Source organism: Saimiri boliviensis, chromosome 10 (genome assembly GCF_048565385.1).
Source record: "Saimiri boliviensis isolate mSaiBol1 chromosome 10, mSaiBol1.pri, whole genome shotgun sequence".
NCBI classification, from domain to species: Eukaryota; Metazoa; Chordata; class Mammalia; order Primates; family Cebidae; genus Saimiri; species Saimiri boliviensis.
Window position 1 is genome coordinate 82,518,864 of NC_133458.1, and position 22,789 is coordinate 82,541,652.

Here is a 22,789-nt window from a genome sequence, read left to right on the forward strand (position 1 = left end):
TAACAAAATTTCCCCAATTCTAAATTTTTCTTCTTAATTCACTGTATTATTAGATGACTATGTGCAAGTAGTTGCTTGTTTTGGATTTTTTTTTTTTTAACTAAAGCCTGAACATTTTTAGGTTCCTTGAGTTTTTGTTTCTTTAAGAATAGTTTATCTAGAAATAAAAATTTGGTTTATACTTTCCCTCACAGATCTACAATCACTGTGCCACTATCTTTAAAATATTACTTGTTTTCCTTCTGCCCTTTCTTTTTCTTGAAATGGAAACTCACTGTGTTGCCCAGGCTGGAATGCAACGGCACAATCTTGGCTCATGGCAACCTCTGCCTCCCTGTTCAAGTGATTCTCCTGCCTCAGTCTCCAGAGTAGATAGGAATAGAGGCCTGCACCATCATACCTGGATAATTTTTTATATTTTTAGTAGAAACAGGGTTTCATCATATTGGTCAGGCTGGTCTTCAACTCCTGACCTCCTGATCCAATGGCCTCAGCCTCCCAAAGTGCTGGGATTACAGGCATGAGCCACTGCACCCAGCCTTCCTTCTGCTTCTTATACTTCATTTGTCATTCAGCCATTTGCCATTTATTTTCTTGGATTTCAATGTCAGGCAGTTTTTCCCCCATCCGTCAACCACCCTTCCAAGTACTCACAGTTGTTACATTTGAGATTTTTTCTTTTAGTCTTATCACCAGAGGAAAACGTGGCTTGTGGTGATACTCTTGGATTTCACCTTCATTCCCTCCAATGCTTGTAGATAATGCTTCATTATATTTGGAGTGAATATTGTAGACATGTAAGAGGTCAGATTATCCTAAGTTTTGCTTATTTATGGGTTTTGCATCTAAGTCTCTCTGAATTATTCTTCACGGAGAATTTCCAAATCAAGCACAGTAAGTTTTATTCCCAACTGTTATTTCTAAGCTTTTCCTGAAAATATGCCCTTTAGGTCAAAAAGAATTACTTAAAAAAAACTTTCTTCTAGCTGTCTGAAGAATTTGATTTTTCTACTTAATATCTGAAAACTGTCGACATATTGGCTGCCTTAATCATCTAAACACCCACTCTATTTTAGCTATCATTTATTTTTTTATTGGAATATGGTACAATTATCTTGACTTTTCCCTCTGAGTTACCTGACTTGTTATATTGTTTCTCTAAGAGACTAGTTAGTTCTATAATAGTGCTGCTCTCATATTAATTTGGTTCCCTATTCAACTACTGTTAATCTCTTACAATGTTGTGTTTTGAATTTTTAACCTTCTTGAATTCAGATTCTCACTGAGTTCTTCTACAGAAAAGGTGTAATTTGGAAGAAGAAGGAGGTCTCAGATTTCATCCAGGTTTACTACTACTTATATGCATTATAATTTTTTTTAAATACGAATTGTACCTTTCCTAGTTATTTTCTATGAGTTAGAGTGTTAAAACAAAAACAGGCAGTGATAGTTTTCTCTGCCTCTATGAGATGCCACAGGAAATTGACATATTTTCTACTCTTGAAGGATTCTCCTTGGCCCTCATTTCAGCCCCTCAATCTGCTTATAAGTTAAAAATAAAAAAATTATCTTAATGAATCAACTTTTGCCCTCATTACAAGGTCTGGGAGATCCATGTGCAGCGTTTAGAACTTATTAGCCAGATTGCAATCTGCACTTACTTTCTTGACTGTTACCTTTAAAAATGTATGCATTAAGTGGGGCCTCTCAGATTTGCTTGGTTACTGTTAGTAATTTTGCTAATTTTCTACTGTTTTTAAAGCAGTGGAGAAGAAACATTTTGTGAATGACCTTCATCATATTTACCTTGCTGTCACTACTATATTTAAGTACTCTAAGGAATTATTTCATTTTAATATTATACATCTTTATAAAAAAGCAAAGTATTCCCTAACCATTAAGAGTATTATAAGATTAGTATTCCTAGAAGAGCTTCATTTTTCTCATTAAGAACATGCAATTACATATATATATATATATATATATATATATATATATAACATGTATATGCATATAAATCCTATTAGAGTACATCTAAAACAGTGACTTTAACATTAATGCCTTTCATAGTCTACTTATATTCTACCTATTCAAATCCTAACCACCCATTCTGCTCTTCAACACAAATATTCCTCAACTCTAAGGATATTTTTCTGTATTATCACAAATACTGGGCTCATTCAAGCCTATGACAACTTTGGTCCATATTGACATTAATATCTACTTGTTCCTTCAAAGCTATTATTTATTTCTTATTACATGTATTAACAGTTAATAGGATATACACTCTTAGAATATATAATATAGATATATGGAAAGCACATTGCCCAGCTACATAGTGTTACCGTAATTAAAATTTATTTGTTCAGTTACATGATACATTTAAAACTGCACTTCGAAAAGTCATTCTTCAGCTAATGACCATAGACAAAGATAGAAATGCACACACAGCATTTGCATGAAAGTTATTAAATATTAGTATTTCTGTACTCTTGAAAAGCCAAACTGAAATTTTTTTCTTGAAATTTAGACTCTTAATAATTGTTTCCACTTTAGTATAATTCTTTTAGTCATGCTGCTTTCCTCCCCAACAGAAAACAATCAGTATTTTCCATGCTTGAGTAAAGGAACTTAGATTTTACCTAAATATAGCAAAGGTATCTGTGATACCTTTAATCAACAAAGACCACATTAGACAATGCTATTAGGTCGTTTATAAAAAATCCTATGGAATCATCACATGCTGTCATTCCTGATGTTTCTGCACTCAAACACAACAAATGGAACAATCCGCTGGCTAGAAGAACTTCTTCTGTAAATATTCTGGTTCAAAAGACATTTAAACAAAATTTAAAACAAACTTCCAATGTGTTCAGTAAATTAAAGTCCAACAACAGCAACAAAAAAATGAAACTTTCCTTACATCCTAACAAGTTTAGGAAAGATTTGCCATAAACTAAATGCAAACATCTGTGTATTCACAATATTAATACTATATAAAGCATGCATAAGAATAAAGATGGATTGTCAAAAATATGTTCACTTCAAAAAGCATTATGACCTAACTAAGGCTGAAAGGTTTTGGTTCAACTCCCATGAGTCAGAGGTTCAAATATGTGTTTCTGAGAAGTTAATCATCTGTTTACAGAAAACGCTAGCTGGGTCATCTCTGAGTCTGAATCTGCCAACTTCTTGCCTATCTACCATTCAAACAATGGCACTAATATCAGCATAAACAACTGACTTGTAGAGACACACATTTTCTTTCCATTCTGTGAACATGCCAACAATTAACATCCCTTTTTGTCTACCTAGCATTCAGCATTTACTACTTAATTTCTTAGAGCAAGCTTTTAAGTTTTTTGTTTGTTTTATTGTTTTAAAGACCATGGGCTCTTGTACCAACATCCTTGGGTCTGAATCTATCTCCAGGACATCGTTGTTGTGTGACTTTGGGTATGTTACACAAGCCCTGTGGCTCAGTTTACTCATCAGTAAAATGAGTACAATATAGAATTGATATGAGGACTGGCTAAGTTAATATGTGAAGGGTTAACGGTTAACTTTTCCAAAATGTCTTCTCTAAAGCTTGTCCTCTTGGAAGGCTTTAAAGAAATCAATCCTGGTAGAGTTGCGAGCTAAGAAGTTGGGTTATCAGTCTTCTAGGTTATATAAACTACATGAATGGTAAGCTGGTGGATCTTAACAGTGGCCCTCCACTTCACGACCTGCCACCATAGGACTTAAACCTTAACTAGCTGATCATGCCAAAGCAGGTCTTGATACTCTCCCAATCCTAGATGGTAGGTAGGCAAAATAGGACTATAACCAAGGTTCTGAAACACTGCACTGCTGTTGGATCCCAGTCTCTTAACACACCAGTGAAAGGACTGGTGCTTCCCTCACTATATAACTTAAAGTCACAGCACAAAGACTGAAGTCTAACATTCAGCCCTGAAGATCCATTTGCAGTGCTGTATAATGCAGTGGATACTGCCTCCGAGTCCAAGGACTTCTCCCAACAACTACTGTTCCAGAAAGTCTAAAGTCTAATATGTGTGCTCTCAAGTCATTCATCTTTGAATATCTGTAAAGACCCAGTAACATTCATGTTTTGGGTCATAAATGCTTGCTGTTATTACTCTACTCACTTCTTACTTATCTTCTACTATTAGAGGACCCTTCAAAACCTATCACCATTACCCCTTTAAATTTAATATATTATATTTACTGAGGCTTTATAAGTTGCCAGAACCTGTGCTAATTACTTTCAACAATTATTTTAAAACTGCGAGGTGTATCATCATCCTCATGTTATAGATAAAGCAGCACACGCACAAAAGTTTGAATAATCTAAGATTACACAGCCAGTAAGGGGCAAGCACTCAGGCTCAGATCTGTTTCAACTCCCAGATCCACATATATAAACTCTAAAGCACACTGGACATCAGTGTTACTCTGGGTACTATTACCTTGTCAGAGACATCATGAAACTCTTACCCAGAGGGAAGTAATTCCACAAGTCCCAAAGTCAACTCCAGGAGGAAGTGGGGCAGGGGAGGAACATATATTCTGGAGGAAGTCAGTTAAGTAGTAACAATCTTAATTGCCAGTACATACATTCCCTTAACTGTGATGCTTCTGGGTCTGGAAAGGGAAGAAAGTATTTAAGAAGTGGCCTCACACTTCAATCTTCAGATTTAATTTTGAAGTAATGTGAAGTGCTTCTGACCCACTGCATTAAACATATGCTGAGCAGTTGGTGGTAACAGAAGACAGTACTGTGGTAAGACGTCCTTTGTGCATCCGTCTCTCACTGTTAAGACTCACTTTGAAAGCCAACTATTGTTCTGATGCTGCACTACAAAGACCATGAAATGGAAAATGACAAGCTCTGATGCTAAGAAACCTAAGCACCTAACACATAGAATTTAAGGCTCCTGTTGTTTATTGTTTTGTTTTTTTTTTGAGACTGAGTCTTGCTCTGTTGCCTATGCTGGAGTGCAGTGGCACCACCTCAGTTCATTGCAACCTCCGTCTGTCGGTTTCAAGCAATTTTCCTGCCTCAGCCTCCCAAGTAGCTGGGTTTACAAGCACCTGCCACCATGCCGGCCTAATTCTTATATTTTTAGTAGAGACGGGAGTTTCACCATGTTGGCAAGGCTGGTCTCGAACCTCTGACGTCAGGTGATCTGGCTGCCTTGGCCTCCCCAAGGATTACAAGTGTGAGCCATCGTGCCTGTCCCCATTTTATTATACATCCAAAGCTGGATAGTGAATACACAAAATGTAAAGCTACAAAATACCATCCTGCTCCTCTTTCTGTTGAGCTTTCTTGACAGATTATACTACAACTAAAAGGCAGCGTGTAGTAGATGGGAAACAACTGGCATTAACTCATAAATCATGTTTGGCAGGCATATTCTGTAGTTACTACTCAGGAGAAATCACCAATGATATGTGAAAACGATACAAACAGTAAAATGATCCCTTTATATTTATTAGTAAAGTATAAAACATCTGCAAGCTGAGAATTGGCAAGTTAAAAGGAACAAATCCTATTTGCCTTAATTAAAAATAAAAACAAGGTCAGAAAGAACTGAGTATCTTAGCCATTGATGGATTAATGATTAATATACTTTCATTCATTTCACCAATATTTATTGATAGCTACAAGCCAGACACTAAATTGTGTACTGCGACCATGCCAATGAACTAGACAGGTTTTTGCCCTCCAGAAGTTTATAGCCTAGAGCGAAGACAAAATAAATTTTAGATATGTGTTTCTTAATTTGAATGTTCATGAGAATTACTGAGAATCTTGTTAGAAATGCAGATTTTAATTCTTTTAGATGTGGAGTAAAGTTAACAATAAACATTTCTAAGGAGTTTCTCGTTGATAATGATACAACTGGTGCTTGTATCACACTTTGAGCCAACAAATGTGCTACCATTTGAATCCAGGTTAATCTAAAATCCCTCTCTCATTTTGAGAAGATTCTGAGGAATATGTCGCTCATCTAGCAAATGAAAGACAACTGTAATGTTACTAAGCCAAACCCATTGCAAACATAAGTGACTAAAACTAAGCAATTCACTAATTCAACTTTTTTTCTTCAAATTCTAAGTTTACAACACAATTTAATTTACATGCATAAAGTTTTTATTTTTCCTAGTAGAGACACTGCCTACATGCACAGTCTACTTTCAGAATCTGTTGGTTCCACAGCTAAGGATTCAAGCATGGGTCAAAAACATTTGAAATACATAAAAGTAAACAAAAATACAAACTTACAAAACTACACTGTAACTATATAGCATTTATATTGTACTAGGGACTGTAACTAAAGATAATTTAACAGATACAGGAGGATGTACATAGATAATATGTAAATACTATTTCATTTTATGTAAGGGGTTAGAGCACTCAAAAAGTAGTATTCGTAGGGCAGAAAGGTAGGTACTGGAACACCCACATATACTGAGGGACAACTGCATATAGAAGTATAATTGCATTCTGTTTCCATATTAAAATCATGTGATGAAAAAATAACACTCAAATTACATGATGTTGATTGACATTGTACCACCAACATGAGAAATATTCTCAAAATGTCTAGATAAGAAATATCAAAAAGATTCTCAACAACCTCCATTTTCCACCTGGTTTTTACAAAATGATAGAAAATAAAGAAAATCAAATTAGCTATAATATGTATGAATAGCTTACTGAAGAGTTATTTCACATGTAATCCCAAGAAAATCATGCAATAGGCTTTTAAGGACTATTCAAACATCACCCCCATATTTGTTCAACCTGAAACTTGCCATTATATTGCATCAAACCTTTTGTAGTAAACAAACTATTTTTCATTAATGTACATTTCTTGTGTATGAGAAATATACTTGCAATATTTATATGTAAAATTTCCCTCTCATATAACTTTCCCATTATGGCTTATTAGTAACCTGTTGAATACACATTGTTTAACTTATAGGTTCAAAGTATTTAAAAATACTAAGGATAAGTTACATTTTGAACAAAAACTAAATCATCTGACTTTTTTGAGAACCATGTCTAAATCTTAAAATATTTCTTAAGCAGTACATTTCTAGACAATATAGAAAAAACAGATTAAAATATCAATGTAGAATCTTACTGCAGATTCTACAGAATACGATTTTAAAATATTGCTTACTGGTTATCTTCTTCACTCCACTAGAAAGTCCCTTCTGCAGAGTTCATTTGCCTAACACTATCTTTCCTGACAGAAGGCTGATCACCACCAATTTCATCACTGTTGCTAACTCCACTTCATCTAATCTCTGCAACATCTGTTGCCAGCACCTATTCTTTCCTCCTTTTATGAACTTAGGTTTTTCTTCTGGTTAGAAAATCAGTTCAAACGTCTTGAGTATACTTGATGTTTTAAACTCTTCTCAACTGTTAACATGATTGATGGATGCCCAGAGGCTACCTCTTTATCTCCAGCAATATATTTGGCTATTGGCCAGGTAGAGAAGTACTCCAGAAGCTTGCTGGTTCATCATGTGCTCATTTTTAGCCACAACTATTTATCTGGCTCCTTCTATCTCCACAGCACTGTGTGAGGGATCCATGACAAGAGATGGTAAAACAGATGTGCAAACAGATAATAACCAGGATATGCAGACTGATAAAACTACTAGTGAATAATTTAAGAGATCCAACAACTATAAGAAAAAAAAGATTGGGAACAACTTCATGGAAAGAGTCATCAACTAAGGCTTAAAACATAAAATTGACTATTTAAATAGAGAAGGCAGGCAATCCGGTAAAATAAGTGCGTAAGAGGTAGAAGACTACATTGTTTGAAGACATGTTGAGCCAGAAGAGCAATAGCATTGTGACAAAAAAGTTCACTGTAGATTGCAGAAGATCTTAAATCACAAATCAAGGGGTAGAGACTTGCTTTTACTCTCATATACTAAATAGTCCTTTCAGGTATATAGTGCCCAATGTAAGAGAGAAGGATAAAGACTTTTTTAAACCCAAGTACTTAGTTGTAGGCCTTGGAAAAAAAGTTTTCAGGTAACAAGATAACATGAATAATTTTCTGTGGTTATAAGCTCAAAGTAGTGTATTTAATTCAGTTGTCCCAGAACCACCAAAACCTTGGAACCATTGTTTAACTAAATCTACTAGAACAACAGAATAATCTATTTCATGGTACTGTAAAGTAAAACTATACTGTATGCAAATACTTGACATAAAATCCATTTCCAAACTCAATTATTAGGAATAACATAAGCATAAAATGATGCTTTGCAAACATCATGTAACCTATCATTCGAGTCAAAAAAATCAATAAAATGACATCACTGAGTTCTGAAACTACATCTCAATTTAAACCTAAGCAAGTTAATATACAGCATTCTTCAAAATCAATTGTTGAAGGTTAACTATAATCTACATACAAAACAACGTTGTCACCTTTTTATGGATTTTCCTTCTAAACATATTTACGCATAAAATTAAAAATTTTCCTGAGTTAAAGGGTAAGACTTGACTTTACGAATACATGACCCAAATTTGATGGTGGCTCGTTTCTGTTTTTATTTTTACTTCTTAAGCTTAGTATAATGGTTGTCCAGAACTTATAAGCAACGACCTCATTTCTAAGTGGACAAGGTGCAAAAGACCATTTTTTACAGATTAACCACCTGATTCCTTTTGGGAGACTAATATTTCAACAGGTTCCTGTATTTCAAGAATATAAATGATGAAAAAGATATGTGAAATACACAAATAAAAAAATAGAGAAAATAATATTTCAAGCAAATTATCCTAGCTCCCTCAATTAACCTTTTAAAACCATGACAATCCATTATTAATATAAATTATTAATTTTATTAAATACAACACAAATATAATTCATACCATCATATGCAACTAGGTGGTCCATCATTTTGGACTTTCTTTCTACCTCTGGAGAATTGCTCAGGAAATCTGGCTACCATACCAAATAAACCAAATGGATTTAATGAGATGGTTTTTGGTTAGTTTCTGTATTCTTGTATACAAATGCATGCACCACATTAATGTGGCACTGTTCAGAGTCAGAAGTCCAGGAGAAAAAAGCAGCTTTCCAGTGTTATTTCATTGTTATTAACTATACAGTATTCAGATGCAAAAACCAAAAAGCCTGTGTATTCAGACTAAAATATAATACATATGACAATAAGCATAAAATAACTGTTTTGGATAGTTCTTAGGATGCTGCTGTGGCTTAATTTGCTCCGTTTATCTTCTCTCTGCTTTTCTTTATTGCATGTGCTATTTTTGATGTTTTGTTTGACTAATATGTCATACAGTGAATTTACCAAGTTCTATAACAAAAGGCATAGATCCACACACTGGACACAACTTTGAGGGCATAAGAGAAAAAAAAAAAAAAAAAAGAACTAAGTATCACAGAACAGTCTCAACAAAATCAAAGCATGCTTTAAACATGATTTTCAGTTACACCCTACTTGTCATTTGTGATTACTCAAAACAATAATTAACTTATGTGCTCCAGGAAACAAGAAGGAGTGGATAACAAAAATACATGAAAAGCCCCTATAGTCCCTGTTTATTCAGAGTATAGATCAGCATTCTTTTGGAGTTCCATTTCTTTTACTACAGGAATGAATACTGGGTTGAACATGCTTATTATGTGTTTCGAGGTAATGTGATGTATGAACACAAATACTGCAGAGGTCTTCCTCTGTGGAACTGTACTTTTAAGTGTCAGCAGCCAGCATAATCTTCTTGTAAAGGTAAACTGGATCATGTCATTTCCAAATAGAGTCTTTTCTACATTTTCCTTTTAAAACATTATGTAAGTGGTAATAGTAGCAATGGTAATAGAAGTGGTAAGCTCAACATAAAGAGCCTACAAGGCTGTCTCTGGGTCTGTCACCACCTCTTTCCTTGTCTCCTGCTACTCCCACCTCCACTCCATTTGCTTCTCCAACCACAGAGGCTTTCTTTCTGTGCCCCAATGAAGCACTTGATGTGGCTTTCACATACTGTTACTTTTGGTTTGTTCTTTAAATAGGTAATTCTTTATTACCTTTAAAGGCTTAGTTAAATACCACCTCTGCTAAGAGATTTCACTTTCTGCCTTCCATTCCCAGTCTAAGTCACTTTCCCTGGATGTCTTACATAAATAAGCACAGTTAGGTTTTCCTGAGGATATTCATCAAAATTTGACATTTTAATTTGCATTTGTTTACTTTTCAACCCCCAACTGGACAATATACTCCTTGGAACTAGGAAATCATACTTGCTCAGTTCAATTCCCTGTATCTAGTGACTATATCATGATAGGCATTTATTATTTGGTAAATTAGATAATTAAGGTAAAGAAGACTAACCATATCTTCCTACTTATAAATTCCTTACTATCTTTAGTATAATATAAAGTATTGTCCGATATTTACTGAGAAGTGAGAATAAGTGAGAGAGGTCCCTTTGCAACTGTCTACCACTATGATCTATCTCTGGAGACCTCTATCTCCAAATCTGGTAAGGTCTGTGAAACACTTCAAAATGCTTAGGCAAACGAAGGAGGAAAATAAAAGACTGATAACAAAACCTTGTCTTTTAAGTATCAATGAAAACGGCCAGTGTATGGGGGGAGGAGGAGAGGGTGCCTTTCCCATGTTAGCTCTTTATTTAACTGTTTAACAACCTCTTCCAGGTATTTGGTGTGTATCATTACATTAAAGCTAGATACTTGGTTCACCCGCAAGGTATGTTGCAAGATTCTAGTACAGATAATTACAATAAACATACCCAATCTTTTCCCTTAATTTCAAAGGAAAACATTTTTTCTTTTCATGTTAACAAAACAATCCTCCCATTGTGTGTTGAGCAGCTCCACACCCACACTGATCTGCCCTACAGATGCCAGGATTTCAATAGTGGTGACTTCATCCTTCTACACATTCTTTTCAAAGTAGGATAAAAGCTTTGAGAGGTAAAAATGTTAGAATACATTGCATTTTGTGTTAGTTTTAAGCTGAAAAATGTCATGAGATAAATTTACCTTTATAAGGGAAGAGAAAAAACATACAAAACTGGGTAAATCCTTTCCCAAGGGGATGTCTTTCACACATTAGGTATCAGCCCCTTGTCAAACTTAAAAATCTCAGTCTTATATCTCACCTTTCCTTAGATTATTAATTAGTAGAGACCACTTTGACTCAACTAACATCTATATTCACTAGTTACATGATCTTAGGCAAATCAAACTCCAAGGTTTCCTATTTCTATTTGTATGTAAAATAAAGGGGGACATCACAGGGTTATTTTAAAGGGAAAAGTATTGCATAGTACTGATACAGACAGGAGGCAGGGAAATACAGGGTAGGAGGAGGCAGTCCCTGGTGAGGGCCACACCCTCAAGCCTGGTACAGTGACACAAAGAACATGCATTCCTGTTTGTTCACTCGAATGTTGCTTTTTGGCCCACCCTGCCTCCCATCCTGTATCCATAAAAATCCCAGGCTATACTGGCAGAGGGGCAGCAGAGCAGCAGAGTGAAGTGGCAGAGGAGAGAAGAGAAGCAGCAGCCATCAAAGATAAGCAGTTTGAATTCAGAGGGATTGCTTGATGCTGGTACTTCACAGAAGAGTTCAGCAGGGGACAGCCAAACTGCAAGGGAAGACCACCTTTCCACCCCATCCCCTTTCCAGCACCCCATCCCACTGAAAGCCACTTCCACTGCTCAGTAAAATCCTCTACCTCCACCACCCTTCAATTCAGTCATGCAGCCTAATTCCTCCTAGACGCCAAACAGCAACTCGGATACCAAGAGGGCTGGTGCAAAGCTATGACCCTGACACTCCACTGAGTTGCTAAACACTTAAACTGCTTGGGAACACTGTGGACCCCTCAGTGGTGACTGAGCAATTCCAAGCTTCTGGAAGAACTGGCAAAACCCTAGCATCTGAAATAACAAGACGAAATTGTTTATTTTTAACCTGAAAATTCTCTTAGAATTTGGTTTCCCCGAAATGAGTTATCTGCTTTGTTATGCTTGTTACTTACTGTATTGATTATATTTGAGAAAATGAAGAATAATGTAAAGAGTTAAAATGCAGCTTGTGACTTTTCCTCCTGCTATGCTCTTTTGCAAAAACATGAACTCTGTGTAAAAGACAAACCACATAGCCTGACGGCCAGAGAGAGATGATAGTACCTAATAAGCTTCTTGTTGCAGGCTGCCTATAAACAGACATGTAATAGAGTGTCTTATTACTCAGATTCCTTTCCCAGGAAAGGCATCTTGATTATGGCCTTGATAAGGGAATGCAACTCTTTTGGAGAGTCTATAAATGGATGCATGAGGGGTGTCTGTCGTCAGGAAAAACCTCTGTGGTTGAGATAAAGATGTAAAAGACTTGCTTCTCCCACTGCTTCTCCAGGCCTACATGGGGTCTCCCCTTTCTTGCAGTTTTGTGGTCAGGCCAATAGTCCTGTGTCAGATCCTGTTCTCTATGCAGCTGTGTGCCCAATGCTTTTCCTGCTGATAATTATAAGTTTATAATTAACCTGTATTCTTGCTAAGGTTTATAGTTTTCATGCTGAAGCACAGAAACTAACTTTTACATTGTTCCACTTTTACAAAACCGTATCGTGATCTTTGGACAACAGTTTTTGCTTATGTTTCTTTTTGTATAATTATCTCTGAAACTTTGTGTAACCTCATTCACCCTCCCCTATTGAAAGAGCCTAACAAAAAACAGGTTTTCAGGAGAATGTCAGACACGCACGGAGCAGCATTAGTGGTGTCTCCCCTGGGTCCAGCTTTAAGGAAAAATGTTTCCTTGTCTTTCTTTTCAACAACCGCTTGATCACTTTGAGAGACACTGAATCCATGTTGATATATTGGGAGCTGGTCACATAATAGTAGACAGCAAAGATGAAAGAGCACAATGTAACACACGTTATCTGGGACTCCAGAGGTCACGGATACCTTCCCTACATGCTGCCGTGGCACCACAAGAAGTTCTATTACTGTCAGCACCCAGAACGACTTGTCCTGGCCCCTGTATTTGCTCACCTGCATGGCCATCCCATTAGGGGCTGAGACCTCTGGGCTGAGTAAATGCGCCAGCTTATTAGCGAGACCCACAAAGGGGTCAAAGGAACTACTCATTTCAGTACTACTCCTAGCACTCTGTAATTAGTATTGTGGCTATTTCTAAGGGGAAGCATTCTCTTAGGTTTGTGTGGCATAACAGGTTTTTAAAAACTTTTAATTCTTTTTAATCAAATTTAGATGCCAGGAAGGGCTTAGCAAAAATGCTATTTCCCTTCAAGGTCAACCAAGATTCTCTGAGTAAAGTAACAGCACATCCGAAGTTCAGTTTTAGAAAGTTCTACATTAGCTCATTAAAAATAAATAAAAAGTCTAAAGTATCTTCAAAAAGGAGGATATTACAATTAAGAGGTTTTTGAGGAATGGTGATTTTCTTACTTTTAAATATATGAATACTTCTTAGATTTGTCTAGTATATGAAAGAAATCCGTAAGTTCAAGTCAAATCTAATTTTTAAAAATTCCAAATTTGCTGTATCTATATTCATAGATGAATTAAATACTTGAAATTAAAAGAGAAATTTCAGTGCTCTTTAAAAATTATAAATGCCCAGGAGAGCACACAAAGTATCAAGGGGAAAAAGATTCTGGAAAGCTAGAAATGTGATTTTAGTATTTGAATCTCCGCAGACCCTTCATAAAAACAGACAAAAGCAAGAAGGATATGAAAACAAAAGACCTACAGACATTACCTACTATAAAACCAGTATTTGGGAGGCTGAGGCACAAGAATCGCTTGAACCTGGGAGGTAGAGGTTGCAGTGAGCTGAGATGATGGCACTGCACTCTAGTCTGAGCAACAGAGTGAGGCAGTGTCTAAAAACAACCAAAGGAGAAAAAAAAAAACACAAAAGTATCAGTGGGCAAGGGTAAATTGGTAGCACACATAAAGACACAAACAGTTTAAGAAACTGTAGAAGAAAATGAAAGTAAACCAAAAAAGACAGAAAACAAGAGAATCATCATCAGGTACTTTCTGGAGACTTTAGCAGGCTATTCCATTCCGGGACTAGCAACAGAAACTAGGAGAAGCCTTTGTAGGCTTTAATTCAAAGTTGAAAACAAAGGAACCACATGAAGGTTCTCTGCGAGAGATAACTGAGGGTCTGGACTCAGAGGACACTCAAAACCAATAAAGAAAAGCGCCCTGGTATGTTAAAGGACCAGCCTGAGAAGTCCAGATGGACCAAGAGAGGTGTACTAGGAATAAAGGAAAGAGAAAGTGCAGGCAAAAGAGGGCCACGGAAGTATTATTTTGACCCATCCCTTCCTCCTAAACTAAATAAAACTCTTCTACTTTAAAAGCAACAATAGGACTAGGTGCAGTGGCCATCCTTGTATTTCCTCCCTTAGGGGGGCCAAGGTGAGAGGATCACTTGAGGCCAGGAGTTTGAGACCAGCCTGCACAATAAATGGAGACTCCTGTCTCCACAAAAAAAGAAAATAGCTGGGCATGGCAGTGCATGCCTGTGGTCTCAGCTACTCAGGAAGATGAGGTGGGAGGATTGCTTAAGCCCAGGAGGCCAAGGCTGCAGACAGCCATGATAGTGCCAGTGCACTCCAGCCTGGGTGACAGAGCAAGACCCTGTGTCAGAAAAGAAAAGGAAAGCAAAGAAAGAATAAAGAGCAAAATAATGTCCATGCAGGAAACACAAGCACTTAAGAAAGACTAGTCATAAAATATATGAAGATAATAACCCATTATTTAATAAGCTAATAGAAATTAAGAAAATAAAGGAACCAGAAAAGTCAGACTTGGAGTAACTTGGAAACAAGGTGATGAGAAGAAAAAAATATTTCAGAAATGAAGACTAAAATTAAAAAAACACAAAAGGTAATGCCTCAACAGAAGGAAAAGACAGGAAGTAAGAAAATAAAGAAGAAATTAAGAGATTAGAAAAACTCAAGAGAAAGTAACAGCTATAGATGCCCAAATAACATGTAAGCTTCATCCAACAGGAATCCCTGAAGAAAAGTAAAGTAACAGAACAGAAAATACTAAAGAAAATAATGCCAAATAACAAGATTTAGAACTACCCAGAAGAATCCACTATGTACCTAGCAGTATCATCCCAAAGGACCATAATTAAGAAAATTATAGTCAAACAAAAGGACTTTAAAGGAAAAGAATTATTTGGGCATCCAGGGAAAGAAACTAAGTCACTTATAAGATGAAGAAAGTCAGATGTTCATCACAGTTGACCAAAATACTTCATGACAAAACAGGTTAGCATATCAAAGATGTGCAACAAAAAACTGTTGAATCAAGATGGTTTTTAATCTAGCCAAAACCACCTTGAAGGTGTTGAGCGAAAGAATAATTTTATTCACATGGAAGAACTTGGGAATACTGTGCCCGTGAGCCCTCACAAGAGCATCTATTGGAGGATTAGTTCCAGAAAACCAAAATGATTAAGCTATCATCCTAAGGATTTGTGGTGGCTATTACGTGTATATTTACTTATACAACTAAGAATAAACAATGGTTTGAGGGAGAAAGTATAGTAATGACAAGAATTTAAGAATATACACAGTAAAAAAGTTCCCTGTTATCTTTCAGCTATAAATTAAGTTAAAGCATACTAATTCAAGTTAGATTCTTCAGAGAAGAGGACATAGAAGACACTGGCTAATTTGTTAATTTTAACAACTCATGTATTCAGTTCAGCACTGAAGTGTGGGAACTAGCAGTCTGTGCTATGTAATACTGTCACACCACTCTGTCAACTTATCATTGAAAGTTTTATTATAGTTCATATTCATTGAAAACTTACTGCATGCCAGATGCTTCTCTAAGCACTTTAAATATATTCATGTTATTCAATTCTCCCAGCAACTTTATAATATAGTTATTATTAACAGTTTCAATTTACAGATAAGGTAATTAGGAAACAGAGCTGACATCCAAAGTGCAAGCAGTCTGATATCAAAGCCTGTTTTCTTTCCAACTGTGCTAGCATGAGAAAATGACACAGCTAATAGGCGTGGTGGTGCTCACCTGTAGACCAAGCTACTTAGGTGGCTGAGGCAGGAGAATTGCTTGAACCAGGAGGCGAAGGCTGCAGTGAGCCGAGGTCATTCCACTGCACTCCAGCCTAGTGACACAGTGAGACTTTCTCCCCACCCCCCAAAAAAAAGTTACATAGCTAAAATGAACTTTTACCCTCTGCTCTTGATGAGAATTATGTATGTTATTAAAAGGTCATCATGCCAGCTGCAGTGACTCATGCCTGTAATTCCCAGCACTTTGGGAGGTTGAGGCAGGCAGATCACAAGGTCAGAAAACAAGACCAGCCTGGCCAACATGGCAAAACCTCGCCTCTACTAAAAATACAAAAATTATCTGGGTATGGCTGTCGTGCCTGTAATCCTAGCTACTCGGGAGGCTGAGGTAGGACAATCACTTGAACCAGGGAGTTGAAGGTTGCAGTGAGCCAAGGTCAGCACAACTGCACTCCAGCCTGTCAACAGAGCAAGGCTCGGTCAAAAAAAAAAAAAAAAAAAAAGTCACATGTTGCTCACAAACTCTGATTAGAAGTTATACATTTTATAATGAAAGCAGGGCAATTATTTAAAATATACAAAAATAAGTTTGGCAAACCAAATACTTGAAAGTTGTCATAAAAATGACTAATGGTAGAGCTTAGTGGTAAAATATAGTTCCTACAGATATCCTCACACTTATTGCATCTTATATTTTACTAGTCCCAATATTAGACATGAATTTAACTAGGAAGTTGGTCACTTCACATTCATTCACTTTTTCAATATCATGATTATCTCACCTTTCATCATCATGTCTCTCTTTTTCTCCTTTCCTCTTCTTAATCTATCTCTAGTCTTCATAGAGTCTATAAACTTTACTAAGCATCTAGCATGTGCTGGCCACTATGCCTCTTAAGACAAGTCTCAGCCTTACACTGGGGAGTGCAGGCATCAGGCAAGGCTTCCTAAAGGACATGGAGATTGGAAGAAAATCCATGACAGGAATGAAAAGAGGTATGGAGTATGTTTTAGATAGTAAGTGCTGGGAGACCAAAGAAAATCATCGAGGCAAAATAACAAGAACATTACGATTAAAAGATTTTTATGGTTTTTTGAGAAAGATATATTTACACTATAAAAGTTAGTGGCAATCAAAGTTTATCAAACTCAGTCTTTGAATACTTACATTTAATTCACTTTTTAGCACTTCTTCAAGAAGATGACTTACATGTTTGTTATCTTCCTCTGTATCTGTAACTACACAAATCTCTTGGGAAATTCTCTCTGAAATTAAAAAAAAAAAAAAAATAGGTTTCAAACAAAACATATAACAAGGCCCTAGGATGCTGAAACCTAAACTTAACTGATGTTCTTAGCTGTTGACCAAAAATAGGAAGGTTCTGACTTCAGCCCAAGTAGATTAATCTGTGTCCACACTAAGATGGCCTTGATTCAGTGTACTACCCAGGTCCATAAATCTATCCATTAAACACTTTGTGGGTGAAGAAGGAGCCATTGTGGAACTAACAGAAATAGATATTTTAGGATACATTCAGTAGGGAGTAATTAGACGTGACTACCATTTCAAGTTCAACAATTCAATCTTTCCATGTTTATAACAAGTTTCCCAGAACCTAACAAATTCCTTCTTCTCTAACAGATTGACTCTTTAGGCTACAGGTTATCTATGCACAGACTTACTATGCCATCCAGATTTGTAGTAATTGTTGTATAGTACCTGGTTAAGTACGTCATGTTCCTTGGCATTCCTCTAGATTTTCAATTCAATAAAATTAACTTCCTGTTCTGACTACAGTAATAACAAGTAAAAACAGCTGAAATAATTTTCTTCACATCTGCAAGAACTGAGATGGTCCAATTTAAAATTTATGAACTATGTGACACAGTGAGAGTCACCTCTGGAAACCCTGGATACATTCTCCCGAAAGATATTAAGTCCTGTTCTACAGCAGGCAAATCAGAAGGTACCCTGATTCAAGGTAAGGTGACCTCTTGTTTTCATGACATGAAGTTCAACCATGAGCTGAAGTCTGAGACTTTTTATTAATCCCCATATTCCTGTCTTAAAATTCTTCAGTATTTTCTTCCTTCCACTATCTTTCAGTTTTGTTTGCTGCTTTTCTTTTTAAAAATGTTTAAGTTACTGACTCTCTTCCTTTTTTCTACTATTTACATTTAAGTCTCTAAATTTTCCTCTAGTAACAGTTTTAGCTGTATCTCAAACATTGTGATATTTTCACTCAATTTAAATTACTTCACATTTAGTTTAAAAGATGTCATTTTTTATTTGCTTTCATTTAGAATCGTATCATTAGAAACCTCTAATTTCTATTGTGGTTTCTTATTTCACCTATGGATTATGTAGAATTTTACTGTTTTTATTAGATCGCTATACAACAATTACTATAAATTTGGTGGTTTAACCACCACCTCATTAAGTAGTTCACAGTGCTACAGGTGAAGAGATGAAGGAGGAGACAGAGAAGAAAGTGTGACTGAAAAGGTGGGAGGGGAGTACATGAACAGAAATGATAAAGTAAACGAGACAAAATGTAAATAGCTGGTTAAGTAGTGAATCTAGGTAGGTAAAAGATAGGGAAGCTATTTGTGTTATTTCTGGATCTTTTAAGTTTGAAACTGATTTAAAAAGTACCCTTTCCTAAAAATAAAACTTAAGAAATTTAAGAAAAATTATATGAAACTATATTAATAGCAGTAGACATTAAAGTTCACCTCTCGTAAGTGAGCAAAACATAAGGATGTAGATTCTAGATTCATAAGTAACGTCATAAGAAATACGGAGGATCTGCTATTTTCTTGGTTTCTACATTGTCAGCTAATCACTCCTAATTCCCAGCTATTTGCAATCTATAGTGGTCTGACAGGCCAATTTCTTACAATGTCTATGGATCCAATCAATATGTCCTCCCTAATGATAAATTCTCCATCTGTCTACAGTCATTCAAAGATTAGACCACATACCAAATCTTTATCAATTTCTAATTCAATGGTTATCAACTGGTTGCACATCACAATCAACATAAATATTTTTGTTTTCCTTTTATATTTTCAAATATCTATGCATAGTGCCTATCAAACAAGATAATAGCCTATATATTTGTAAAGTTCCAAAAGTGATTCTGATGTACAGCCAGATTAAAAACCTCTGCTTAGGTACTGCACTGATTTTTTATGATGTCAGGATTGTAAAAAGTGTGTCATATATAGAACCTATATAAATATGGTTTCATATATATAATACCACATTTATACTTTATATATAGTGTCATACATATCATTTGTATCATATATGCTATATAGATATAAATAGTAACAATCTATGATATACCATATATTAATGATACTATCTAGAGAGCTCTACCTGTTTATAACTATACAGTATATATTTCATGTTAAAGTTTTGTATGAAAGTTATTAAATAACTTTCAATCTTAAAAGATACAATAACGAAGATTGTATCCTTTTACATAGATTTACTAACACACCGCATATGTATCATATATTATATATATGACACTACATAGATGATACTGTATCTATAGGTATAGACAGGTAGATCTATATAAATGATTCCATATATGTGTGCATGTATCTGTATATATACTATTTGTGTGTGTTTATATATAGGGTATGTACATATCCTACTATAGCTAATCATCTGTAATGGAATATTTGAGACTATTTTTGCATTTTTCTTTAATCTTCTGTGTGGCAATTGGAGGATGGTGAAGATGGTGAGTTCACTGAGAAAAGAGTTGTGTTCAGTTCCCCATTACACAGAAACTTTGATATTTCTGACATACAACTATTTCAAAAATCCAAACCCACACAAACACTACTCTTACCTGCATGTCTCACTGGTTTTACAATTAAGCAATCTCTCACCTTTATAAAGGTGATATTAAATAAGGTAACATATTTAATAACTATGGATATAAGAAACCTGACAGGCATTCAGTATTTGTTAAATTGAGGGAAATACAATTTTTAAAGTTTTATACAATTTCAATTCTATATCTGAACAGATGCTCAAAGTAGCATATTGATATTTTAGCAGCTCTTTACATGTGTGAAATGAGAAGAGACCATAGAATGATTTCTATGCAGTCAAATTTTCTTTAAGGATTTTACTTTTTAAAAAGATTATTCTGAAGCACATATCTGTAAAAGGACAATCAAGGGCAAGGAGATGGACTTGAAGAGTCTTTTCATTTACTGATGACTTCATTGTGATAGGCATTGTCTGCTCAAAATTAAGAAGTGACAGCTGCTATTACTGAATTTTCCAACTAGCATAACAATTTTCAGATTCATCTTTCTGTAGAATAAAATATTGTCATTTTAAAAATAGGCATGTGTAAGAGGAAGTTGGAAGATGTGTGTAAAAGACTACATTTTGAGATTTTAGTAATGATTAGTTAATGTGTAAAATTCTTTCTGGTGCCTGGTACTAGGAAACACCTAGTCGATGACACAATTATGCTGTTATGGGCACATACATCAAGAACATAAATTGAATAACTTCTATCTATTCAAAATATCATCAATTTCTGACTTCAAATTAATCTCTTCTTTATGGTCTTAATATTTCAAGGTTTGGTAAACAATCCATATCAACTGCATCCCACTAAGACTTTGTTTCAAATTTCCAAGTTTTAGCAAACATGCCATAATCATATGTGACAATGGAATACAAGTTTTGTGTAATACAGCTATATTTGCATTTCTGAATTTCTTTCAAACAAATGCCTACTCGTTCTCATTGTTCAGTTTATCCACTAGGATCTAGGCTGAAGAATTTTACGTGATTGCCATTGACAATTTCAAAAGCATGCTGCATTATCAATCTTCATTGTGGATGGTAATTAAGATCATCTCAAAAAAAAGAAAAAAACAGTAATGACTGTACCTGTACCATGGACTTGGAAGTTCAGAATAGAAAAAAATAGAACTACAGGAGCAGGGCTCCAATAAATTAATTGAACCTCCTCAATCCCAGGGTTCTTCTAGTATCCCAAAACTCAGTGAGAAGAGGAAAGGCATACAAAATATTTAAAAATAATTTTTTCATAAAGCACAAAATTCTTTCCAAACTTATGATTAATACTGATGATTTTCTCAAAGAAAGCAAAGCACTTAACAACTACTTTGAGGTTAAAGAAATAAAAAACATAGACGCCTTTAGAATTGTGAATCTCTGTTCCATTAATAAAGCACTTCTTAGAAAATGTCAGAGGTTGAACTAAAAATATTGAGGCTTATCACAAAATCATTTTACATTCCAGAATTATACAAACTTTAATACAAAAATCTAATCTTTGTTCTACCCCTGAACATAGACCTGAGAATAAATTATAAAGTACTTAGATTTAACATTAAATGATACATGACCTGTCAATTCGACTGATACCAGCCTCCAAGTTTTAGTTTTTACATTACCCTATTTTTTAAATAGCTTCTAAAAAGGCAGTGGCAGAGGGCAAAATACTAATGTCATAACAAGTAGGGTCCCCCCAAAATAATTTTAACATATAGTCTGATTTACACTGAATAACTTTGTCTGTAGCATTTAAAGGCCACATAGCTTGTTATGATTTAATGGAGAGAAAACTCACATCAGAATAGTCGATAGCCTTGTATTGAAAACTGTAAGCATTAAATAAGAAGCCCAGATTTTTCACTTAATACATCAGCCAATGTCTGAGAACCTCTAAATGGTAAAGGTATATGTACAATTGCCAAATAAAATTATGCCAAAAAGAAACAATGTTCAACTTAATTTTCCTGGCTCCAATGGTTAATTTGTGTATCAACCTCACTGGACCACAGGGTACCCAGATATTTGGTCAAATATTACATTAAGTTTTTTAGTGAAGGTGTTTTGGATTGAGATTAACATTTAATAGGTAGGATGAATATAACAGATGGTGATTCAGAGTATAGGTGAGCCTCATCCAATCAAATGAAAGCCTGAGACATCCACTCTTCAGATTTTGGACTTACCAGCCTACGTAAGTTGGTGAGCCAAATGTTGATCTGCATCTGTATCTATACCTGCTCTACTGGCGTTTCTCTGCAGAACCATCTTAAACTGGCAAAGCTCTAAGCATTCTTCACCAGGTAACCAGTAATTCCCAGGTCCTCATCATAGGATTCCCACCTCTTCTCATTCTATACAAAGCAGTCAACTCATACCTTATTCATTAATCAACCAACGCTACCTACCAATTTCCTGAACCTGTCTATAAAATACATGTTCCCCTGCCTGCAGCACGATCTAATTCTCCAACAAAGTTCACCTCAAGTGCCATCTGTTTTAATAACTATGGCCTGTGTTTTAGACACATTGTGGTATATATGTGGGTTGGGTAGGAGAAGAAATGCAGAGATAACAATCACCAAGGAGACTGTTGAAACTAAAAAAAAAAACCCTATTTCTAATATATAAAAGTATTTCTTTCAAACACATATCAACACACCAAGCATTCTCCTTCTATTGAAGTAAAAATCACTATATTATTGAATCTGAGTATTCCTAAGGACTTTCAGTATAGGATTTCAGAAAAAAAGAAATCTGTAGGTAATATGATTCTTATAAGTTTATTCAGAGCTGATATCCATGCATTATGT

General features: G+C 35.4%; 1 protein-coding gene across 17 annotated transcripts in view; it reads right to left on the reverse strand.

Annotated features, from left to right (window-relative positions):
- CRPPA (CDP-L-ribitol pyrophosphorylase A) overlaps positions 1–22,789 on the reverse strand; it is a 653,179-nt gene that overhangs the window by 494,364 nt on the left and 136,026 nt on the right. For 16 of the 17 annotated variants that reach the window (XR_012512151.1, XR_012512148.1, XR_012512150.1 and 13 more), the window contains one exon: positions 17,304–17,401. Coding sequence is in view for 10 of the 17 variants with exons in the window: in XM_074379565.1 (XP_074235666.1) it covers positions 17,304–17,401 (98 nt within the window). In the remaining 7 variants the exon portion in view is untranslated. The remainder of the gene's footprint in view (positions 1–17,303; positions 17,402–22,789) is intronic. The other variant, XM_074379559.1, reaches the window with a different exon arrangement.